The 24,919-nt window shown below is 39.6% G+C and overlaps 1 protein-coding gene across 15 annotated transcripts in view; it reads left to right on the top strand.

Moving 5' to 3' along the window:
- LOC117505291 (adhesion G protein-coupled receptor L3-like) overlaps nucleotides 1-24,919 on the top strand; it is a 397,273-nt gene that overhangs the window by 274,239 nt on the left and 98,115 nt on the right. For all 15 annotated transcript variants that reach the window (XM_034164911.1, XM_034164909.1, XM_034164919.1 and 12 more), the window contains one exon: nucleotides 19,081-19,264. In XM_034164911.1, coding sequence (XP_034020802.1) covers nucleotides 19,081-19,264 — 184 coding nt within the window. The remainder of the gene's footprint in view (nucleotides 1-19,080; nucleotides 19,265-24,919) is intronic.

Genomic DNA, 24,919 nt, shown 5'->3' with positions numbered 1-24,919 from the left:
GTTAAGGTATTCAATGGAGGTGTTTTTCCTGTCGCGACCCCCCGCGGTCGGGTCCGGCCCGACATGCGACTCTGCCCGCACGTTCTTTCATTACAAAATGTCCGTTAACAATGGAATGTCCGAATAAACTCCTCATGCCGACTTCTTCTGAAAGTTCTCTGTTCTCTGACGACTTACTGGGTCAACAGAGCCTGGAATGTGGACGTTTTCAACTTGAAATGGTGAGACGCTGCCGCCTCGAAGCGCAGATCGCCGTCAGGCACCGTGGGCCGTCCTTAAAGCGACACTTACAGACCAAAATCTCTCATCAGCCGTTAAAATTTTTACCAAAAACCAGCTGAATTTATCGAATGGTGTCCACTCAGTTGTGCCTTACAGTTTTGAAAAAAGTTTGATCAAACAAAGCAGCAGTCTCTGAGCCATTCCTAAACAATGAAAAAACGACGAGAGGGTGGACGACTCCTCACTCAAAGACTGACCACAGGCGAATGACGTAACCGACAGGCGTGAAAAAACTCTTGCATGCCCACGAGGGTTCAAGCATGTCTGATGTAATCACACGTGATTCAAATCCATATGGTTTTTGAAAAAAATAATAAGGTCGTACACCTTCATGATGAAATGATATAGAAGAGGATTTTCTTTCACTCAAACATCAAATTTAGGCTTGAATCTCAGATGTACCTTCTGGCAAATTGTAGTTGAACTTTCAGGTCGTATTTTTATGAAAATGTTTAAGAAAATTCATTGACTTGGAAATGTTCATGTATCCATCCCCTGACTTGTGCGAAGAAAACTGGCAATAAAACTGATTATTTAAAGGTATTATACCAAAGCATTCCATTACTTATGGAACCCATAATCTTATCTTTAATATTTTTAATTAATTTATATCAAGTTGTAGAAATTTGCTTTCAGTTTGAGTTTAAGTGAGATAATTTTAGACATTTTTATTCTTTTTTTTTTTTTTTGAAATGGCATAAACAAATTAACATGTGTGAAACACTAAGTGTTACTTTTGGAGGGCACTGAATGTTGTCCAAAGCACATTTATTTGCCCATCTTGCTTATTTTAAAAGTCCTTATGCTAATAAAGGTTTCAAAATAAAGATTTAGAAAATTAATCCCCAAAAGTTTCATAATAAAGCTGAGGTCGAACTGACAGTCAGACACACACACACACACACACACACACACACACACACACACACACACACACACACACACACACACACACACACACACACACACACACACACACACACACACCCACACACACACACACCCACACACACACACACACACACACACACACACACACACACACACACACACACACACACACACACACACACACACTTCTTGCTTTATAGATAGACATGATGCAAAAATCCCACATCTTGCATGGCACCAACTGTATCTACACACTGATGATTTGTCCAAAGTGTTGATGTGTGAGTGCCAGGAATATAGCACATTCATCTGTCAAGGCTCAAGCAGCCCCTACCCTCAGAAAAAATGCCTTACCTGACCAAACAGTTAGCCCTGTTCCCTTCTGACAAAAATGTTGCTGGTTCAACACCCCCATTCTCCTTGTTGATCCAGAGTTGTGCAAGGAACTGCACTGGCATAAAACGTTTTTCAAATCAAAATCTGGAATCATACTAGATTTGTCATGGTGACCCACAGCAAAACAGGAGAAGTCATAAGATACTAGAAAAACACCTTATCTCAGAATACCTTTAAACTTCCATTTGGGGAGGTGGCAGCCAGAGAGGTATTCTTGTGACCAGTTCAGTTCCTCATCATAGCAGATAGTCATGAAGGGGCCTTTGAGCAAGGTCCCAAAGTTGCATGCCAGCACATTGACGGGTGTGTGTATCATCACTGTAAAGTCCTTTGTGTGTTTGCATCAGATGGGAAATCATGCCAAAAAACAACAAAGGTGATCTGTTCCTTACCATACCCAAACATTTTGATCTTGCTTGGTGATATAGGATTCAATGGTGTAAAATATAAATAAAAGAGCAATCCGAGATTTCTGATGTCCACCAATCTGGATCATCTACAAAATTCAGTGGAGTCTTCCATGCCCTAATATCTATCTGTGGTGTAAATGTGGTGAGAATCCGTGAAGTATTTTTTTTTTTTTAACGTAATCCTTCAAAGCCTATATAAAGGGAAATCTTGATCCAGAATCTGGATCTGTATCCAGATCACCTCCAAAATTTAATGGAGTCTTCCATGGCCTAATATCTATCTGTGACAAATAAATAAATGCCAATGATTTTATTATGTCCTTGGCAGACGTAATAAATATATCAAGAAAAAAATCCTTCTGTCAGAATGTTGAAAACATTTTCCCATCTACTCGAAACATATTTTTACCTTTTGTTGTTGTTGTTTAAAGTTGATTCATTGTTTGGATGATTAATCTTGAAAATTAAAAGATAAATTTTAAAAAGAAAAAAAAAATTGTGGCAAACACCCCTTAATGCAACTCCACCTCGAAATGTAATAGTCCATTTTCACCAATGTGCACTGATTTGTTTATCCTGAAGAATTTTTATGAATTATGTATAATATATGTCCCAGTTATGGAGTGAGCCGGTTGTCCCCGAGGTGTCATTTGAGCTGTCATCACGATCACTTCCACCTCAACGAGAGCACTATGGACTAAGTTGACGTTGTTGTCTTCCTAACAGATGGCTTCATTGAAGCTCTGCATTAAAGCCAGGTGTTGTCTATTGTGTTCTCCCCCGCTCACACAAACACTTTAAGCATCTTATTCCTTAGTGGCTTTTTTAAATTTAGATGCTCATGTGACAGAGCAAATGGTGCACGGTTAGGATTCTTGTCTTAAACTTTGAGCTTCTTAACTGCTCACAACCTGAAAGCAAAGCATGATCGTCAGCATTTAAACCATGTACAATTTAAGAGAGTCTGTTCATTAATGTATATAATTACCAACAACATGACAGTAATATTTTTCATGAGTTCAGAATGAGGCCTTCTTATCTTCATCAAAGCCGGTCTTCACGTGGCGGCCGCCATGTTGGACCCCCATGTTCATACAGTCACCCCAAATGGAAAAGACTTACTCTTTTTCCCATTTTGGTGGGAGACTGAAAAAAGTAGAGGCATTAGTTTAGTTTAGGTCTCTACAGCTATAGCTAGCAAGCCCCACCATGACAACTGGCTTGAGGGGGATGGAATTTTTTTTAATAACTTCTTAGTTTAAGATGTCTTTAGCTGTAAAGTTGTTACAGATATTGTATGCCACTGCAAGATCAGATTCAGAACTCCAGTAGCACAGAGGCCGCTATCTGTGGCTGCTAGCTGTCCGTTCTGAGCATTTTATTACAAATATCTTTGGTAATACGGATTTCTGGGTGGTTAATTGTTCCAACAGATCATCCAAGATGTCTGTGCTTCAGTATTTCTGTCAATGTTTCTGTGAAGGCTCTCAGTTGTCCAGGTAGTTTCTTAATGTTTTCATTTATTAATGTTTATGTGGACTGGGCAGTAGATTTCATTAAACATGGTTTTTGTGTGGACATTAAAAATATGACCTTTATTTTATTTCCCTCGTAATCATGGATTAACTAAGGTTAGCCTGTTAGCTTAACTTGTTTGGTAACTCTAACCTTCATATGTTCCACCTAAGTCATGCAGGGTCTCACCCATGTTCCATGTCTTTATCCATTAATGAGTTGGCCATGATGCAGGCAGATAAGCACTGTCAAAATGGTGACACCCAGAGCAGAAAATTGTGAGCTTCAAAGTGGCTCTTCTAGGTCTGTCAAGTCATGCAGGGTTTGTCCAGTATATATACAGTCTGTGCTTACATCAACTTGTGTATCTAACGCTTCATAACATAGAGAAATTCACATTGTGAAGTAGTTTCTGTTGGCATACATCTGTGGCCTTTGGTTAAGGCATGTTGCCAAGTATTTTCAGGATTTCCATTGATTAGGCAAATTAGCCAATGTTTTCTTCAACGGAGCCCTGCTGGTTGACATAAGTGGGATTAGTGGAGGAATAAGTAAAGGAGAGGAACACCTGCCTCTGCCACCGCTCTGCTCGGAGACCGGGCACGGCATTAAAAGCAAACTTTGCCAGCGCTTTGGGGAACACGTTACGCTAAAAGACTCTGGCAGATTTTACCACTACAGTGTGGTGAAGGAGAGGCACAGGTGCTCATTCTTTGATATTAGCATGCTTGTTGGCACTTCAAAGGATGGTGTTCGTGGCTGATTTTTAATAGAGATGAGCTCGAAACAAGTGTTTGCCGAGCCTGTTCTGTTATAACGTCAGGTACATTCTCTCGGAACTTTGCAACAGCAGAGAATAACAGATGAATTGAGACAATTTCTGAGTCTTTCTTAGTTCTCGATGAGCCACTTTGTCGGCTACAATGCCTTGCCCAATTTAATGAGACTGAAACAAATTTAATCTTTAAGAAGTTCCAACACCTGTACTGATCAAATCCCCATGTTGTTCTTTTCATTGTGATGCACTTTGATTTTGATAGAGAATTACAAAAATGGGTTGCTGCTCATTTTTGCATATTTAAAGGTAAAGTCATTGGAATAATCCCATTGGGATGAGATCCATTGCACGAAACTGAAATCAAAACCACGGTCTCCATATTGCTTTGTCAGCAAGCTGTAGCTATGATGATTAAAGCAAGACTGGGGAGCATAGAACGAGTGCAAAGCTGCATATTGACAATCCAGAAGACAGGCAGGAGGTCACAATATGAGATACAGTTATACCTGGTATTTGGACACAAGGGAGCAGGCTGGAGAAGTTAGAAAGGTCGGCAAGGAGGAAACACACAGAAAACAAACACTGGTAGACTTGGGCATCGCACAAGATGTTCTGGCACAGAGAAGCTGGAGAGAGGTTTAAATGCACTCCGAGGTAATCACTGAAATGACAGATGTTGGGCATATAGAAAGAAAACAGATGATCAAAAGTAAAACAGGAAATGGAAAAAAAGAGCCAGACCCATGTAGTCCATGAACCAGCCATGAATTTTGACCTAATCAGTACCACTTAAGGGGATGAAATGGTACTTAGAATCCAACCTCGGTGTACCATGACCTACACAAAAATGTATGATAGCCATCCGAGGGTGGTAGCTGTAGCCAGGTAGGGGTCACTGAAGAATTACACACAGGTCAAACTTTAAAAATGCTCCAATCATTTTGAAAACTACACCACATTATTTGTCTGACGTAAATATTCCAAAAAGGTATAGTTTGGACTATCTATGACTGAATCATCAGGAGTTATGGGGTAAAAACAGCAAAAACAGTGACAAATGTCAGTTTCACTTTGTACAGGGGTCAAAAGTTAAAGTTCCTTCAATTTTGCTAAAAAGTGATGCAAATTATTGGTTGAAATAAAAGGATCAATAAATGGAATAGTTTTGACCGTGTTGAATGCTTTGTTTCCAAAGTAAAGGTCAAACAAGGTCAACATCCATTGAATTCTATGACATATGACATATGTTACCCTGTAACATGATAACTAAGCATAGCAGATGGTGCAAACTATTCCTTTTTAGAACCCTATTACCCATACAATAATTTGCATAATACGGAATCAACCAGGGATCTTCTTCAGGTTTACATTTATGTGTTGTGTCCTCTACCACGAGTGGACATTTCTGTTTCCAGTCTTGTGAGACCCCCTAACCCTCATTTTTGAACATCTACAACAGGTTGTAGACGCGAAAGTAGCAACAACAACAAAAAAGCTTAAGTAATGTATAACATTAAAACTGAGCCATTGACTAGTTCACAGAACATTTGGATTCATTCAGGAGTTCATATATATCCAAGCACATGTAGTCATATCTATTACTTTAAAATCAAATTTTGGTTTGTGCTGGATAATTGCCGCACTCTGAGTAAACACATTAAATAGAGCATTTTGTACTGTTGAATGAACATTCATGAATGTGAATGAAATGAATGACTTATGGTATGAGTGAACACTTGAATGAAGCAGCGTATGTAGTGGATATTTGTAACATGAGCTGTGACTCCAATGCTCTGCCTGAACTGATAGAAACTTTGATGAATGTTGTTTGTTATTCTTACTCATTCTGAGCAAATCCTTTTCCAAACTCGTTTGTTTCCATTTTTGAGCCAAGTGACTAAATTAGTAGGATATAGGGAGGGTACTTCTACAACAGTGTGACCTCTTAATTAAAGTGACACCTGAAGTAACATGAATGCAGAGTTGTCCAGGAGGGCCACAGGGCACCATGACCACGGAGAAGGTAAAAACACAGGGAGGCATTATTATAACGAGATCATAAAATTCCCCTTGTAGGGAGTTTGTTGAAAGATAAAGACAGTCATACATGAACGGAGATCTCCTCAGCTGATGTTCAGATATCTGAAAATCGCTTCTGCTCATTGTGAAAATAAAATGCATTTGTGGCCAGATAAATGTTTATCCTGCTTGTCATTAACCCTTTGGGGCTGACACCATCGTATACGACAGCCGGGACCAAGCTTTACTAAATTATAAATAACTTTTTAATGATATTAGATAGAAACTTACTTTTTTTTGCTGAAACGTTAACTCCGCAGACTTTCAATCCACCGTCAGCCATCTTTGTACTCCTCATAGAAGCTGTGTGATGACGTGTGCAATATGAGTGTCTAATCGGAATTGGTTCACCGTCACATGGTTTTCCCAAATCCAATCGTAGGGCAGATTTACCTCACGTGATAAACCAAAGATCGTTTTTAGGAGTGATATCTTACTAGTTGGCCTGTTTGAATAGTCCCCTAACTCCTCCAATGCGCCCTGCGCCATTACGCACAGCAAAAGTGAAAGCAGACGGAGAGCCTTGCGTGACAATCTCACATGCTCAAACAAAGATTGTGTAACTATCAGGATTGCTCCACTAGTTTTCATTTAAATGTTACTGGATTACTCTGTGGCTCTCTCCCTTTGGCGTAAAGCACTGTTTACCATATCAATGAGGTGAGGGAGAGGGGCTGCTCCTCAGTCTGGAACATAAATACATAGACCGTTTTGTATATATTGTTCAAAATGTGCATTTGTGTTTATTGTTTGAACTTTTTTGTTGTACAGTCTTTCACACAAGACCTCAAATTACCTTTATAAAGTGTCAAAACAGTTGTGTTATAGTTTGCTGTGTGTTTTGAATAAATATGTGTGGAAAATTATTTCCGCTTTACTTTTTCCTCTATTTGTGATTGTAAATCTTTATTACACTTATAAAACACAACAAAAGCATATATATTCTGAAAGCACAGGTTGTCCTGAAAAATGAGACATAAAACTTGATTGTGGGATGCAGGCAGAGCTGTTAACAGCAATAATAAAACATTTATCTCAGGCGAGTGAACTGTCCAAAAAAATGCCCTCAGACCCCAGAGGGTTAAAGAGCATTCAGTGGTACTTTACCAGGATTGAAGTTTGTTACCTGTGCGAGGAGATGATGGTTTTGCCTGTGTGTTTTTTGCTTTGTTAGCAGTGTCGACTAAAAAGTAATGAATTGATTCTCACAACACTTGACCTGGAAGATGTTGCCCATGACTGTGAAACAAAAACATTAGATTGTGGGGGTGGAGAGCTATGAGTTTTGGAAAATAGAATGAATGTTTCTAATTATAGGTGAAAAGGTTGTTCCAATATCATGGAATCGGTAGCAATCATTTTGGACATGGTAATTATTTTAAACCTGTGCTTTCTTCAACATTCATTATTATTACTATATTAATGTCATAATCATTGTGGGTTTGTTGCTTTGGCTGTTTATGCTTTGAAAAGATTTTAAAGGATTTGAGTGAAATTTGATGGAGTGGTAGTCCTTGAGTCAAGGAAATGATTCTTGAAATTTGAAGTGCGTGCCAGTACCAATAGATTTTTAAAATTTTTTTTTTATATATAATGCTTTTGTGAGTTTCTTTGGTATTTGAGCAAAACCATGCCCAAATCTGTTCTTTGTTGAAAAAAATGCCCCCAGTACACTTTGAACTGGTTAATGATCAGTCGGGTTTTGTATAGCTTTTCACAAATATATATGGATCCACACACCTATTGTCCAGAGAGCAACAATGTTGTAGATTTTCAAAAAAAAAGCAGGTAATTTGTCATGCAGGTTGCATGAAAATGGAAAAGAAAATGTATGGCAAAATAAAGTGATGCAACAGCTTCACCTGTGTGCAGAGACATCGAATCAAATAGAAGTGGACAGACCTTGTTTGTGTTGATGTTGCTCTCCCCCGACTCCAGTTTGAGATCAGACTCCTGTCAGAAACAACAAAAATGTGAAAGGAACCAACCCGAACAAGAGGAAGGAGGAATGGAAGAAATCAGGGACACAAGCTGAGTGCACAGACAAATCTGACAAGCAAGCCAGCCAGAAGGGAAAAGGGATCAGCCTCAGCCAGAATCAATTTCCCAGACCTGGAGTTAATTTCATCAATCAGCACACAGATACACGTGCGCGCCACGGGTTGGCTCGGACTCTTGCACGGCTTCCTCCTTCCATTCATTCTGCATTGATACAAGTACCCACATGCTGCGGCTTTTCTCACCCAGTCATCCCCCTTATTTCCTCGATAGTGTTGTGTTTACTGCTGGGTACCATTCCATATATATATATATATATATATATAAATATATATATATATATATATATATATATAAATATATAAAATGATGATAAAAGAAAACTGGTTGGGAGTTTGCGGCGGCAGAGTGAGCTTGCACATTTGACAGATGGAGTGACACTGGGATAATCAGAGTAAAATAGCAGCAGCCCACCATCTAGTCTCTGTGAGCTGACTGCTCAGAGGGAGGTGATCGTAGGTCCACACCGCACGGCTGTTTTCCTCTCTCACTTCCTGTTACCACTGAAGCAAGAAAGGATGCTTTTCCTTTAGTGAGAATTTGAAATTCTGAAATAATAATAATAGCCTAAATTTTTCCAAATGCAGAAATCCTTCTCTGCAAGCAAGCAGTTTTCTTGCACTGTTCTGGTTAGTGGAATCACAGAGGCCCCTATTTTCTACCTGGTGCACAGCACAGCACTAGTGCCATTGTTAGTTTCCATGTTAAACAGATGTTATTTTCATGCCCAGTGCTCATGTTCATTAAATGGCATGGATACTGGTGCTCATGTTGACGTGTTGGCCTGTACTCTATGAGCTGGTGGGTTCATATTCATCCATCACCAAAAAGTGTTTGCACAAACGCTTAGATGTATTCTTAAATAATTATATCTTAATCTTATTCCAAAGTATAGTTCACAGGTTTGTTTGTTTGTTTTATTATTTCTTTACACGTTCGGAGGTCCTGTGACTTGTGCTCTTGGGTAACTTAGTGTATGTACTGAAAAATTAATAATAATAATAATAATAATAATTCAGGCTTTCTCCGGAATCCATGCACGAAACAAAATATAGTCCATTAATAAAACAATACATGCCATTAATAAAAGTATTGTACGGCAATGCACAAAAATCCCCAATTGGCACCTTTATTATAGTGTTTTCAATGCCATGGGCCTGCAATCTGTGTTCATTTGCATCAAATAACATCCCAAATTTTGTCTAACATTTATTTATCCATCTTGCCTAATTTTGTTATTTAAAAGTCCCTATGTTAAGTAACAGCGCATGCTGTGGTGTGCTACACTGAGCTCCTGTCTGTTGTTCAGTTCATCCCCAGAAAACAGTTTGCCGAAGACAGTTTGCCAAAACACTGAATGTGGATCCGAACGACAGAACTTAACATCCCAAAAGTTTATGTTGGTGGAGTTTTTCTATTTGACAATCAGTTTTTGTGACCAGGTTCAGCTCACTGTGAGGGACAAGCTGCACCAGTTTTGTTACCAATCATTTCCCCTTATGATCTACTGTCGATTCCACTTATTTCAACAATTATACAAAATATCCATAAAATTAAGAGTTTTTTATATTATTAACAAACTCAGTAAGTATGAACTACTGTTATGTTTCTGTCACATGCAAAAAAAATTATTAATTTGGACATTAAACTTGTAAAAATTAATTGTAATTGAAGTAATTGTACTTCAATTTTGGGTTTCTTTAAATTTCATCTTGCTGCCCAAATACATTTTACGAAATAAGTTTTGAAACTGAAAAAGATGACTCATGCCCAGAAGAATCATCCTTTTTTCTTTTTGCAGTTCATATTTTGTCCCACGTCAAACTGAGCTTTAGCAGTTTAGAGCTGTGATAACTGCTGAGTGTCAGAACAAATGGAACATAGTTTTGGCGCCACACTGAAAACAATAAAATGGGAGCAGTCAATGTTCACAAACGTGTGTCAAAGCTGTCATAGGTTATTTTAAAATTTGCTCGCTCCAGCACTCCCATAAAATGGGTTTTTAGAAGTGTGTGTTGCCAAATAGGATTCATCTAAACCTGTCCATTAACCTTAAAGGTCCCATAAAAAGGCTTTGAGATGTTTTTGCTGCAGTTTGATGTCTTTCTATTAAAAGGGAGGTTGAGGCTGCATTTAACATGGTGAGGCACTTGTCCTGGGAACAGAAATACGTGAGACAAAAGCTGCAGAATGGATAGACATTTGTGTGCTCGCTCCTCTTTGTTGTCACTGCCTTTTTTTTTTTGTTTGACTGTCCAAAGTCAGCTCAAACACACAACTCTGGCACTCATTACTACTTTTGGTGCAAGTAAGCTGGGGATCATCCCAAAATGTATGATGACATTGAATGCAATATTTCATTCATAGTTGAGAAATTGCAAATGCTAAATCTCTGGATTTCCAGAACTGTCAAAAACGAAGCAAAAATGCAAACCTTTGGGGGAAAATACCAAATTTTAAATGTAGCTGCCCAGTTTTTTAATGAGTAATTGACATGGACAATGCCAGCAACAATGACCAAAGTCTGCAATAGAAAGTATATTGTGAGGCTAATCCCAATAGGTGGAGATATGCTCTGGAAAGAAGGGGAATGAAAGTTGATAGACGCAAGATGGAATATATGTGTTTGAATGAGAGGGTGCATGGCCGAATAGTGAGGTTGCAAAAAGTAGATGTGGTGAAGGTAGCAGACTTTAAAGACTTGGGGTCAACTGTCCAAAGTAATGGAGGCATGGTAGAGAGGTGAAGATGAGAGTGAAATCATCGCTGGAGTGACAGGCCAAGAGTGGCAGCAGTGGTTTGTGATTAAAAAGGTACGAGCACATTGCCCGTAGGGATCCACCGGCTCGAGATTGGGTGGTGTTTTTAAAATAGGTAGCTGATATTTTTCAAGGGTGGTAATAAATTGTGCAAAGTTTCTATAATGAGTTGGAATGGCGTGTGAGTCCACAATGTTTTTAGAACCTTAGACCTCAACAATTTTTAGAAAATGAACTTGATCCTTTTTTTCCATGTTAATTATGTAATTTTTTTTAATATTAATTTACTGTCTTTGCTGTTTTGACAAATTGTTTCGGTTCTTTTTAATCATATGCACACTATTATTATGATCATTATTATTATAATCAGTGTCATTTTTATTATTTTATTACCCAAGACCATCAAATATGGCCATCAGGTATTGCAATGGCTTTGCTTCTGTCTGTCCGTCCGTCTAGCCATGCCAGCCAGTCCAGGACATGCTGGACTCTGAAAAATGATGCCCACCTCTTCCACCATTCGGAAGATTCAGACGGCTTTCGGTGGCTTTTCAGTCGTGTGACTATCCGAGAAATTGTGGAAGAGGTGGGCATGTCACAGCATGTCCTGTGAGACTTCAACACAAAGGCGCTTTTGCTCCGCCGTCAGAAGCTTTAGGAAAGAATTTCACCACCACTCTTTTCATGGCCAAATCTTCTGTCACAATGGAATGTGCCGAAAAACTGCTGATGTCCACCTCTTCTGCAATTTCTCGGATAGTCACACAACGGTCCCGCATTACCACAGCGTTCACTTTGGAAATGATCTGGTCATTTCAGCATGTTGATGGCCGCCCGGAGCGTGGCTCGCTCTCCACCGTTGTGCAGACATCTTTAAACCGGTTGTACCACTCCTTAATCTGTGTGATGCCCATAGGATCGCCACCGAAAGCCATCTGAATCATCCGATTGGTTTCCACCTGGCTGTCGCCCCGTTTATGGCAAAATTTGATGCAGTAGCACTGCTCCAGTCATTCCGCTATTTTCCTTGCAATGAAAATCCGACGAGAGACAACACCCATCCTCACACAAAGGCTGCTTACCAGCAAATGACGCAGTCGACAGGCGTGAAAAAATTCATGCATGCGCACGAAGGTTCAAGGTTGGCTCATGCAAGCAGACGTCATTCAAATCCATCAGGTTTTGCAAAAAATAAAGGTCGGATACTTGTCTAACAGACCTCGTATATTATGTTAAAGCTAGCAATAAATAAACACTTCTACAATTGAAAATGCCATTTCTGGAACCTCATAAACTTATTTCCAAGACATTTCATGGATGCTAGCATGGTGATATCGCAGGCTGGTAGCTAGCTGCAAAACTCTGTTTTGTTTGTGTGTAAACATAACCTCTTTGTCATATATTATGTAAAAGCTAGCAAGAAATTAAGACCTCTAAAACTGAAAACCCTGTTTTTGTAACCTTGTAACGCCTCTGGAGTCGATAACAAGACATTCTGTGGCATTAACATGCATGCTAACTTCCACTAACTCAAAGCTAACTTCCTATGGAGTTAAATTTGTCTCATTAATAACTGCAAATACACAGAGGGTGATCTACCAATATTCCTTGATTTGCACAACTTCCACTCTTGTCAAAAGCTCATGTACACGCACATGCAAGGCCTCCTGCATATGCCGTTAAAATGTAAATATTGTTTTTGATTGATTTATTGATTGAGGGGCTTTATTGAACATGCACAAATTACATAAGGCAACAGGATCTTAGTAATTAATTAAACAATTACAAATTATAAAGAACACAATGCTCATCCGGCCGAGGCTATTTTAGCATTGCGCTATATTTTTATTTTAACTTTTAAATGGACCACAATGGAAATAAGTGTTTTCACTTTCTTTTGTCCTCCATGTATTTTCAACATATTTACAATTATATTATGTACTTATGTTGAACTTACTAAATAAAATCATGCACGTATACACTTGCACTTTAAATTTAAATTTACTGTATCCTGTTGGAATTTTGTCAGTCCAGAATATAATTAGCAATGTCCATCACTCAGTGTTGTTAGCTAATATATGTAGTTTCTTCAGTATTAGTCCTATCAGCGTTTCGTTTTGACGATGTTAATCCTTGACCCCAACCAAATGTCAGCTCTCCCCAGTTGCTCCATGATCAAAACCATGCCCACAGACGCACACAGAGGCCACTTGCCTATTATAATATAGACTAGCTTGTTGCCCATGGTGATCTACAGGCTCTAGATTGGGTAGTGTTAATGCGAGTAAAGCACCACGCAGTGGCGTAAAGCTTGCTCTTATCACAGACAGAGGCACCAACCGTAAATGGCGAAAACATTCTGGAAATGGCACAAAAATCTGCCCGGTGGGGAAAAAGCCACAAACCGGACAACGTTGTCAGAAAAAAAACGGAAAAAGCCACAAACCACTTCGCTCGTTCATGTCTGTGACATATACATATTAAAATAGGGTGATAATAAATTGTGCAAGGTTTCTGTAATGAGTCTGAATGGCATGTGAGTCCAGAACCTTACACAACCTTACACATTAGATCTCAACAGAAATCAACCCCGTTTATTTAAGCTTTCCACATATCAGTGATTTACCACCCCTTGCTGGAATAGTGTATGGAGTCCAAAATGTATTTATCACATTGTGTTGTGAGCTAATATCCATAGATTCTCCAAAACTATCAGTCCTATTAACATTCCAGCAGCAGCATTCATCCTTGACCCGTAATACATAAGCATACCAAATGTCAAATGTCAGCTCTCCCCAGTTTTTCTGTGATTGAAGTTAAAAACCCGCATGCACGCACAGCTTTTTGTCTTTTCTGCATTTTTCTGCAAGCAGGTGCTTTTAATTTTACACACACAGAGACAGTCGCATACAACATCAAAAGCAATACAGTTTTCACCCATGGTAACTGCAACATGACACAACTCACTCGTGGCAATGGCAACATGACACTTAGATGACAATAGGATAAATGAGCACCATTTTTTTAGCGCTTTAAAGAGGGCTTCACATTTACCCATTCAGGCAAGCACTAAAGCACAAATGTCAAACTGCTGCCTTGCAAGGTGCCAGAGGCCAGATTGAGATGGTTTGGACACCTACAGAAGAGGGGATGGAAGGCATAAAGATGAAAGGATGCAGAGGATGCTGCCACCAGGCAGTATGAGAAGAGAGACACAAGAAGATGATATTAAGCAGCCAAAAGAAGAACGTAGTCAATATCACTGACTAAATTTCTCTAGTTGTGTGCTTTGACTTGTTGTCGTTCTCCTTCAAGGCAAAGAAGCATGTGGTTGAAGAAAGATAATAAATCCTTATATGCTTTGAAATACATCCTACTGCTCTTCTCAGAAGTTACATCAATAATTGGGTTTCATTTGGAGACATGCATTTCCGCTCCACAGTGTTTATCTTATTTTCCACGCTTTCCTCATCATTTTTGGACATCTTGATCTTGGTCTTGTCTATCAGGTAACTGTAGTTCCAGAACAGTGAGAGCTTCCTCTGCAAACGGTCATTATTAAAGTGTTTTGCAAAGAAAAAAAATTTATCTTGTTCACAGCAGCGAACAAAGAACAAATGCCAGCGCCTGAAGAAGTAAAAAAGCTCCTTAATTGAGACTGGAACAACCTCTGCCTCGAGCTGAATGTCAGAAGGTGTGATTGGCCAGTGGCTGCAGATAATGAATAATTACATGAAAGTTATTCAGGTGTGCACGTAGATGCCGGGCTGTGCATAGATTGTGTGCTGCATTTCAGGCACGCTGTGCACATGCCCATGAGTGTGCAAGAGGCAGGTGGAGAGGTGTGGGTGGCTTAATGTGCTCAGCGTGTGTTTTGAATGAGGGCGAGCCAGCTGGTGCCGTTTGATATTCTCAACTGGCTTCTACGAGCTGAATGCAATCAGTCCCCAATTTGTCCTGCTACCACGCTGATTCCAATCAAACATACCACTCCACGTTAAAATGTAATTGGGAGGGTCGCGAGACCCCCACCCACTTCCGTACAGACATCCCTTTGCTTTTTTCTTAACACAGACTCATTTGATATATGCATGTACAGGCTGTTCTCTGTCACTTAAATATGAAATTTCTAATTTGATAGGGACGCATATTCTTGAACTGTCCAGCAGATATATTGTGTCCTTTTGATTTGAACACTGGTGTTCCAATGTTGCAAAACAACATTTTTAATCTGCCATCACTAAGTTGCAGTACTGATGAAGTGTTTTGGTATCATTCCCCAGCAGTGTTGCCACAGTTACTTTGAAAGAGTAATCCAATTACTGATTACTCCTTGAAAAAGTTACTTAGTTACTTTACTGATTACTCAATTGTTAAAGTAACTAAGTTAGATTACTAGTTACTTTTTAGTTACTTTCCCCAGCTGCCGACAACAACCCTCTGCCACCTCAACATGACAATGATACCTGTTTTGCCAAAACTCACTTTATAATCACCCTTTCTTGACTTCAATGAAAATAAATACTTGTTTTATAAAAAGTAAAATAAAGACCTCTTTCTTGACCTCATATTTAACTGTTGACAGCACTGTAACAGTAAAACTTGCAATTTCTAACCTACATTGTTTATAAATGTAACTATTAAATTCTTTTTAAATTTTTTTCTAACATTTAAATTCTCTCTAAACATTTTACTTGTCGAAATTATTATTATAAGTAGTATTAGTAGTTGTAGTAAAAAAAAAAAGTCTTCAAAACTGGACCTTTAATCTAGGGGTGTTTTGGGGGGGGCACATCCTTGCCCCACGCCCCCATTCCATCTGGATTCGCTCATGCTTTGGCGTTTGAGCACAAAGAATGGATAACATTTATTTATGCAGAAAACATGACCAGATTTACAGGTAAGAAAGTTTTCTTGCGTTTTCACATCATGTGGTCCTCAGAGAGTTTAGGTGCATTTGAGTAGAAAATAGTGTTAGTTGTTGACGCGTCGCAGAGGATCACCTGTTTTTAGCAGCAGATACGGAGCTGCTCAGCTCAGCATTCTAAATAAAGGAGAAAAAAGCATAAAAATGTCTTTGTAAAGCTCAGTGCAGATGTGCTGTTGTCACCGCGCTTTAAGAGGTGAGGACGAGTCGTAGCTGCTGCAGAAAACCGCAGATGAAAAGCTCACAGCTCGCTGAAAGTAGGCAGTTCAGTCAAACCCCGACCTCCTTCCCACAGACCAAGTTTAATGCCGCTATCGACCCACAATGCAAAAATAATATTAACGCACAGTGACTTGGAGAAGTAACTTTAATCTGATTACTGATTTGGAAAGATTAACACGTTAGATTACTCGTTACTAAAAAAAAAGTGGTCATATTAGAGTAACGCGTTACCGGCATCACTGTTCCCCAGCCGCACATTCTATCTATCCTTTATTCCAGTTTTACTTTCCCATTCTGTTACACATTTTGTCTCACATCTGGTCATTTAGAGGGTTGCAATGCGATTTCTTGCTGACGGTCAGGCAACAGAAGGCACCACATCCAGCAGCTGGCAGACATGTTTATGAGATTCTACCAGTAGGCACAGTTCTGCTAACCGCTAATTAGCGAGGCTAACCTTTTTGTTATCAGATTAGCTTTTCAGCTAATTTTGAAAACTATCAACAGACCACTTAGCTTCCACTAACTTTCAGTCCACTATTTATTTATTTCTTTGCTTGGCATAGTGAATAAAACTTAACAGTTAACAGCACAGCCGTCTGACTATGTAAGACAGAACCTCTGGCTTGTTGTTAGTTTTTGGGTTTGGGATCGCTTTTGATTTTACTCCAAAGCATCGGCGGTGCTTAAATTCGAAACTGGCTTAGTATGACGGTACTAAAAGTTAGCGGTTAGCTGTAACTTCCGCTATTTTATTTATTTTTTTGCGGTTTCTTGGTTTAGCGGATTAGCGGTTATCGAAACTAACGTTTTGGTTCGCTGTGCCCACCACTGGATACTACACAAACAAAACAAAGCTGCCTTTGAATGACCTCATTCCCATTTTGTTGTCTTTTATTTGAATGAATTACAAGTTGGTAGCTTGTATTAGCCTGCGTGCCGGTGAAGCAGGAAAACTGGTTATTGTAACTGGTTTTGTACGTGTGTGTGTGTGTTTGTGTGTGTGCGTGCGTGCATGCACATGTTACCTAAAAAAAAAAGAAGCTGAACAGGTTTTCTCCAGACTTGTTAGGAATATTACTTGGACAGATATCTTGAGATGATTACCTTTTGGACAGATTCGGACAAAATTCAAGGTCAACAAAAATATTGTGTGAAAACATATTTTCGGCTATATTACCGCAACCAGTCAGGCTAAATCAGTTATCCACATTTGATGTTGATGTGCAAAATATTTGTCTTTCATATCCTTTCATTTCTTTCGTGCCTTTTATTGCTTTTGAGTTATTGTCTGCACAAGCTGGCTTGGTTTGACTGACCCTTTCATCTATTCATCTCAATTTCTGCCGTACGTGCCTTAGGCTGGTACATGCACAAGGAACAAGGACAAGGATTTGTGTTTTTGCCTCTGGTTTTGTCTAAATTGGTCTAATTTCCTTTAATTTGCAGATTAAGACAAGTAATATGGCAGATTAACGTATTCCAGGGGTCAGAGATTTAGATTTTTACACTAGAGATAGTTACATTAACATGAGGTGTTTGACTGCTGAAGCGTCATATTAAAAAAAATGCAAGCTGTAGTTAGCTTTGATGCGATTTGGTGGCAGTTACATAATACATTGAATTAATATGAATAAAAGTAATGTAACAATGTATAACATCAATTTTAGAATAAAACGTATAATTCTAAAATCACTTCTCAAAATAGACTTAACATGAACGTAATGTGGTCACGCTTTAACATTTAATGTTAACATGTTTGACTATGCTAACCGTTTGGCGCTAACAGCAGCCATAAAGTGCGACAACATACTGTTTGTGGTCACGCTTTAGTGTTTAGTGTTAACATATGTGGCTATGCTTGGTGCTAATAGCAGCCATAAAGGCTAACACAGTTAACACCAAATGCTAAAGGGTTAGCATTTAGTGGTAACATATGTGCGATGCTAACCGCTTGGTGCTAACAGCAAACCAAAAGGTTAGTATCAGCTATTTATCATTACCACTAAACACAAACTGTTGTTATGTGTATACTATGCTAATGCTAACCTTTGTTAGCATGTTGTTTAGCACAAACTGTCTTCCAAAGTACAACTCTGCTCATTTCACAAAAAACTTCAGTTTTTGAGAAGAGCAATGAAGGGAATTGTTGAATTCCATATAACATACATGTTCACAGTAACACAAATAGTTTGTGAAGATTTGCAAATTATGTGTATTTACTTGTACATTTATATTGTGGTGTCTAGGGAGCACAGGATGCATCAGGTCTTTGATCCCTTTCATTCTGTCGTGTTTTCTGAATGTTCTTCATCTTGAGTGCATGCATTGGCTTTCTAACTAAAGCGCCTGAGTGTTGTGCGATTTCTTTAGTGCTTTTGTGTGTTGGGATTGTTAACAGGCAACAGCATTTGTCTCACAGTCACCAATTACAGACTGTAGCTTTAAATCATGAAGAACTTGGCCTGTTGTCTTGAAAGCTTTGGCTCAGAATCATTTGCATGATTAATTCTTCCTGAAGATGAAATGGAACGACAAAGGGGAACGAACATCAGCACAGACTCAGTTGTCGCCACTATGAGTTGACTGTGCGTACATCTGTTCTTCTTCACATGCAGCCCACCCCCATGGATTGTTGCATGTTTTATTTGTCCATTGTGATCTGTTTGTGATGTCTCCTCACTCAGACCATTTGCCAAATCAACATGTCAAACAAGCGCATCCTTAGTTTGTTTTTGCTGATCAATGCCTTGGACTCCCTAGGCCATGGTGGAGACAGTCAACAATTTGCTGCAGCCCCAGGCCCAGGCGGCGTGGATGGAGCTGAGCACCGGCGAGCAGCTGAGAGCCGCCACCACGCTGCTGGACACGGTGGAGCAAGGTGCCTTTGTCCTGGCTGACAACCTTCTCAAGACGGACATTGTGCAAGAGAACACTGACAATATTCGTGAGTATATGCAGATGATATGTCGATATATATAAAGGTGGACCAGTAAATGGGCAAACATCAGCTTTTCCAGTTGTATGTCCCACCAGGATTTACTGAGTGTGATGTCTGCTTGTCTGTCAGCACATTCTTCTCTCATTAACAGCAGGGTTAACACTTGAAACTTACACTATAGGTATTCCCCAGGGAATAAATAGGTGAGGTGATTAGATTTTAGGTTTGTTTAGTTGATATACTTGCATATTAATGAGGATGGCATGATATCTCCTCTCTCTGTCACTCATGAAATGGTACATTACATATCAAGACACATCAGCTGTGCTACAGGGACAATACTTTTTTTATTTTGGAGTAATTTGTTTCAGTTGCAGTACCATGCCGTCCAATACAGTTCTTTGTTTAATGCAGACATTTTTCCTTGATGGACCAGAAGAAGACAAAAGTGGCATTGCATACCTTAATAAAAATCCTTCACACCAGGGATCTTCTTCAGGGTTTTGCTACTGTGCTGCAGGACCGCATACAGTTTTTTGTGTTTTTGTGACTCAGGAACAGGCAACACTATTATTTATTTATTTATTTATGTCAGGGCTTCTGTGATTTAAATCAGCTGATTTAAACTGCTGTCAATTTTTTTTTAAACGATCAAAAATGATTTTTTTTTAAATCAGTACTTAAAACATCACTGAAATATGAAATCAGTACCATTAATTAATGGTACATGTACATGGTGTATGTGTACCTTTATGTTTTAACATGTCGAAAAAGATTATAAGGAATGATATTATTTGTATGGTCTCATTTAGAAGAGTGAAATAAACAAAAATGAAAAAGTATTTAACTTAAAAGTCAATTTAAATTGAAAAAATAAAAAATATAAAAAATTGAAAATATAAAAACAAAATCATGACTTTTTTCCCTTACCAACCCTGACTTATTTAATTTTTATGAATTTTATTTTACTGTATATCCTTTATATGTGGGAATTCTTCTTTAATTTGTAAAATAAACCCTTTATATGACTATATAATGTTAAATGTTGTTAGAATTTATGGTTTGTAGTAGTTATGGTAATTAATGATTCTCAATTGACTAATAATTATAATCATTATATTGATTTTGATTAAAAATCAATTTAATCAAAATGTAATTATTTGCAGTCCTGGGGCTTGAACTCTGGTATTTTAGTGGTTAGCACTTGCCTCACAGCGAGAAGGTCATGGGATCGATTTCCAGCTGTGGCCTTTCTGTGTGGAGTTTGCTTGTTCTCCCCATCTTTGATGTGCAGGTTACGCTGGGCTTACACTGTGCGAGTTTTGGACCTTTTTCAGCCGATTTTTCACTCGTGCGAGAATTTTTTGGATTGCGCCAAGCTTCAGCTTAATTGTGCGGCCTGCGTCGTGCAGTATACATGGAGTAACGAGCTGCGTTTAACCTCTCACGACCACCTTCTGATCGGCAATCGTATGGTCAGATGGAAATCAAACCTGTTTGATATTCTGGTCGGCCATTGTGAGGGTTCCTCCCTGTTGAAGCAGAGCTACAAGCGTCCAACCTCTCGCACTGCGCATGTGCAAACACCGATGCGGAACTGGAGAGAGCATAAACAGTGATCATCTCTTTGGGAGAGCAGCTTCTGTTTCTTTTTTCCACCTTATTCTTCAACTTTTTTTGTTTGTTTGTTTTTTTACTTTGATCTCTCGCATCAAGAGTTTTTGTAAAAATATGAAATGTAAATAAAGTTTGTGGAAAAAAAAGAAAAAAAGCTACTGTTTACATTTTGCTTCTGGAAACACGAGTCCGACGTGTGGTTTTTGAATGTACCATGTGAGTAGTCGAATCGCATCAGAGCATCGGGCCGTACAGTGTGAGAACATAAATCGTGTGCTCTGCACTTTTACACCATGCGGTTTTGTCGCACAGTTTGAGCTGGAGCCGAGTACAACAGTTGAAAATATCATACAGTATCTGCACAGCTTTAGGTGGATTGGAATCTTCTAAATTGTCCATAGGTGTGCGTGCAGGTGTGACTGTTTGTTTGTCTGTATGTGGTCCTTTGACAGACTGGCATCCTTTCGAGGGTGTACCCCGCCTCATGCACGATGACTGCTGGAATAGGCTCCAGCCCCCCCCGCCCCCCCCCACCCCCCCACCCCCCCGGACCCTCGATTGGAGTAAGTGGTTAAAGATAATTGAGTGTGTGAGTGAGTGTGCTGGAATTCAGCTGCGTGGGAGTAAAAATGGGAATTTAACAAGCACTTCAAAGGAGTTTCCTATTCGGAACCTCCAGGAGTCTCGTGTCAAACTTCTAACATTTACAAAAAATTGAAGACGCAAAAGCAGCAGCATCGCAACCGACTCATGACGTTAAAATCGGACCATTGATCACTTCATCGTGCATTTAGATTGATCCAAGGGTCCACAAATTGACTTATAAACTGATTTCTGGTTTGTACTCGTCAATTTTTACACATGTTTAATTTGTGTCATCAGTTACGAGTTTTAATGTATTACACAGTTTTTATTAGTTTGCTTTAGTTTTGGCCTGCTTGCTTGTGTTGTTGTATTTGTTTGCCTGTGTTCTTGCGGCCCCATATGTTTGTCGAGGGTTAGAAAGTTTGCCATGCTGCTATTGATCCGTGTTGCTCTCGTATTGACAGCGGAGCTTTTAAGGCTCTGGAACCAGTGTGAAGGTCAGTGCTTGGTTTCTTTTTTCTTTTCCGCTCTGCAGGTTACATTTCCCGGGGCTGCTTATGGCTTGTGGCTGCAGATTGACAATTATCCGAAACGATTCTCTTATTATTCGCGTCAGTTATTAGCCAGAATTAACCGCTGGTCTTGCGGATCACGGACACATTATTCAGTGTATAAATACCGAGCGAGCACAGCTAATTGAGCTCCGGCCATCACCATTTTCCACGGCTGTGCTTTTTAAAGCTGCTTGTTCAAAAGCACGATCGACATTTTGAGTTTGAAGTTTGAAAATTGTCGACATTTTATTGAAAGATATATTTAATATAATATGATTGCAAGAAAAACGAGAGTGACGTGCAAGTAAAGTTGTGATTTATCATCCTTTTCTGTGAAACAGTGGATAAAAAAAAATCCTGCTGCCATGGCAACCTAAAAATATAGGTCTTCTGGCATAAAAGGAAGCAAACGTAAGGAGAATTAATAAAATGGAATTTATTGTATCTGGCACACAATTCATCTGGGTATTAAGGAGATTCTGAGCTCATTTGGAGGGGAAAAAGATGATGCCTGCACAACTTGGAGGAGATTTTATAGCACGTAGTTGTTGTCTAGTTAATTATGCGCTGGTGACATGTTTACTGGGCCTCATCTCTCTGTTTGCTCGCCTCTTCTTCCTTTTTAGCCAGTTGGTTTTGTTGGTCTCCTGCAATCCCTCATGCCATCCGCGCGATTTAAACGGGGACACGGAGACCCATTTAATCATCGGTGATCACGACAGCAGTTGAATATCGATCGCACGCATCAAGCGAAATCGAAATTGAGTGGAGGCGTACGTACGCGGTTGGCGTTGGGGTGGATTGGGCTTTTAAGCGAGCAAAGCCTCGCCTCATTCCAAATTTAGGCTCAAGCTGATAACGAGATCTATTTTCTCCGCTCTAAAAGAAGATATTTTCTCAGCCATTGTGCGCGTTTGTGTTTACACGTCACAATGCATGCGCCCGTCGAGTTTTCTTTGTCTGTGCAGGCGCGCACCGCAAGCCGCGTGATAATCTTATGAACAGATTTCGACAGATTAGCGTGTTATTTAAACCGGCTTTGAAGGTATAGCCTTTGGGTCCGACAACTACTATGGCATCAAAGAAACTCCCCGAAGCACGTCGTAAGCTCTTTTACACAGCTGCGCGGGGAAGAGAGAGAGAGAACAAGTGAGAGAGAGAGAGAGATGAAAAATGCTTCCTTTATTCAAGAGGCAGCCTTGGAATCCAGGGAATTGGGAGGTATCTGGGGTATTGTCTTAGCTAAGTTGAATAGGACTGTCTCACCAAAACCCCCCTGGCCTTTTCAAAATCACAAGAGAATGTCAATGCAGGGCTGCTTCTTCTTTTTCATTTTTGTTTAAGAAAAAGTATAAGAAGTATGTGAAAAGAGATACAAAGGAAGGATTAAAAGTGGCCGGTTTGTGGCTTTGCATGGGTACTAACCTTTATCAAAGTCAAATATGTCACAGCCTACTGACATCACATCATCAACCCCAATGCCTTTTCGGAATTAATGTCATTTCTGTTTCCTACTTGTAACGACAGCTCCGATCTCTCACTACTCTCTGATTTTCTTTGCTACGTTCCTGCCTGTCAATGCACCATTGGATTCATCTTGGCACTTCGGAAGCTAATGTGGCATTTAGGGATGCCCGGGCTTCGCACAGGTCAGCTGTACTTGAAATTAGCGCACACTCCACTGCTTTATTAAAGCGAACTGTATCATGCCGTAATAACTTTCCCGGAGTGATCTTTTAATTTCAGACGGGCTCATATCTGATCAGCATCTCATTTCCCTCTTCTGGATGATGCCAGACTCTTTGAACCGTAAATTTGCAACTCGCTTTAAACGTAACAGTTGTTGAGGCGCCCAAGTGAGCTCTCCATCCCCGACTGCTGTTCTTTATCTGGAGGTTATATCTCTTGCTGTCTAATAAAGACAAAAGATTTGTTCAAATTAAGGCATTTTGCCTTTTTCCCCAAAGCCAGTGGAATCTTTTTACACAAGTTGTTGTTTCCTTGAGAAGCTTATAGCAGGAGACAGCTGATGGGGATGAAAGTCAGATGTTTTCCACTGATGGATAAAATCAATGGCTACACCAAAATGCTATTTCAAATGTGACGTTTGAAATCTGTCTGAAGTTTCACGATGCCAGTGGCTTCTTGGTTGAAGCCTCTCCAAAAATCACCATAGCATAAATTAAGACAAACGTCAGAGTCAGTTCAGAGTATGCATTGGTACTTCACATCACCATATACATCAAACCATGGAACCATCTTGGTTAGCAAACATCCAGGCTTACAGGCATCCCCTTGGGCTTCTCCAGCCTTTGGGGTCTTCAACAATGAGGCGCTGGATCATGCACAGAGAAGCACTCAACATGGCCAAGATGTTTGAAGCAATACTCCTTATCCCTTTGTACTCAAGGATTCTCTCGAGAAACCAAGACCTAGTATCAAAAATATCATGTCATTGCCTTAGGTCACTGGTTAGGATCCAAATCTCACAGCCATCAAATTAGACAGTAAAAACCAGATCCTAGAAGACTTGGACCTTCGTTCTTCTGCAAAGATATTGGCATCACCACACACTTTCTGTCCAGCTACCTCATGACTTCATAACTTCTGCTCAGACATCTCAGAGATGTGAATGTCACTCCTGAGCTAAGTGGCTGTCTCTGCAATACTTTCACCACTTAAAGATACATCTCTGATGGCCATGTCCAGGAAATAATTGAAAGCCTGGAGGATTGGAAACCCAGACACTTAGATTTCTTATTTAGCTTTTCAAGTTCCACAGTCAGGGTGTCCCCAAAGTCTGGAAACACCCAGTCTATGCAAAGATTGATCACTGGAGGAACCAGAACACATCTTTGATGAATGCCAGTTTTAATTGGAAAACTCCCTATTGTACAGCACTTGC

Source organism: Thalassophryne amazonica, chromosome 23 (assembly GCF_902500255.1).
Source record: "Thalassophryne amazonica chromosome 23, fThaAma1.1, whole genome shotgun sequence".
Classification (NCBI taxonomy): domain Eukaryota; kingdom Metazoa; phylum Chordata; class Actinopteri; order Batrachoidiformes; family Batrachoididae; genus Thalassophryne; species Thalassophryne amazonica.
The sequence above is the reverse complement of the archived record's forward strand: the minus strand, read 5'-3'. Positions and strand labels throughout refer to the sequence as shown.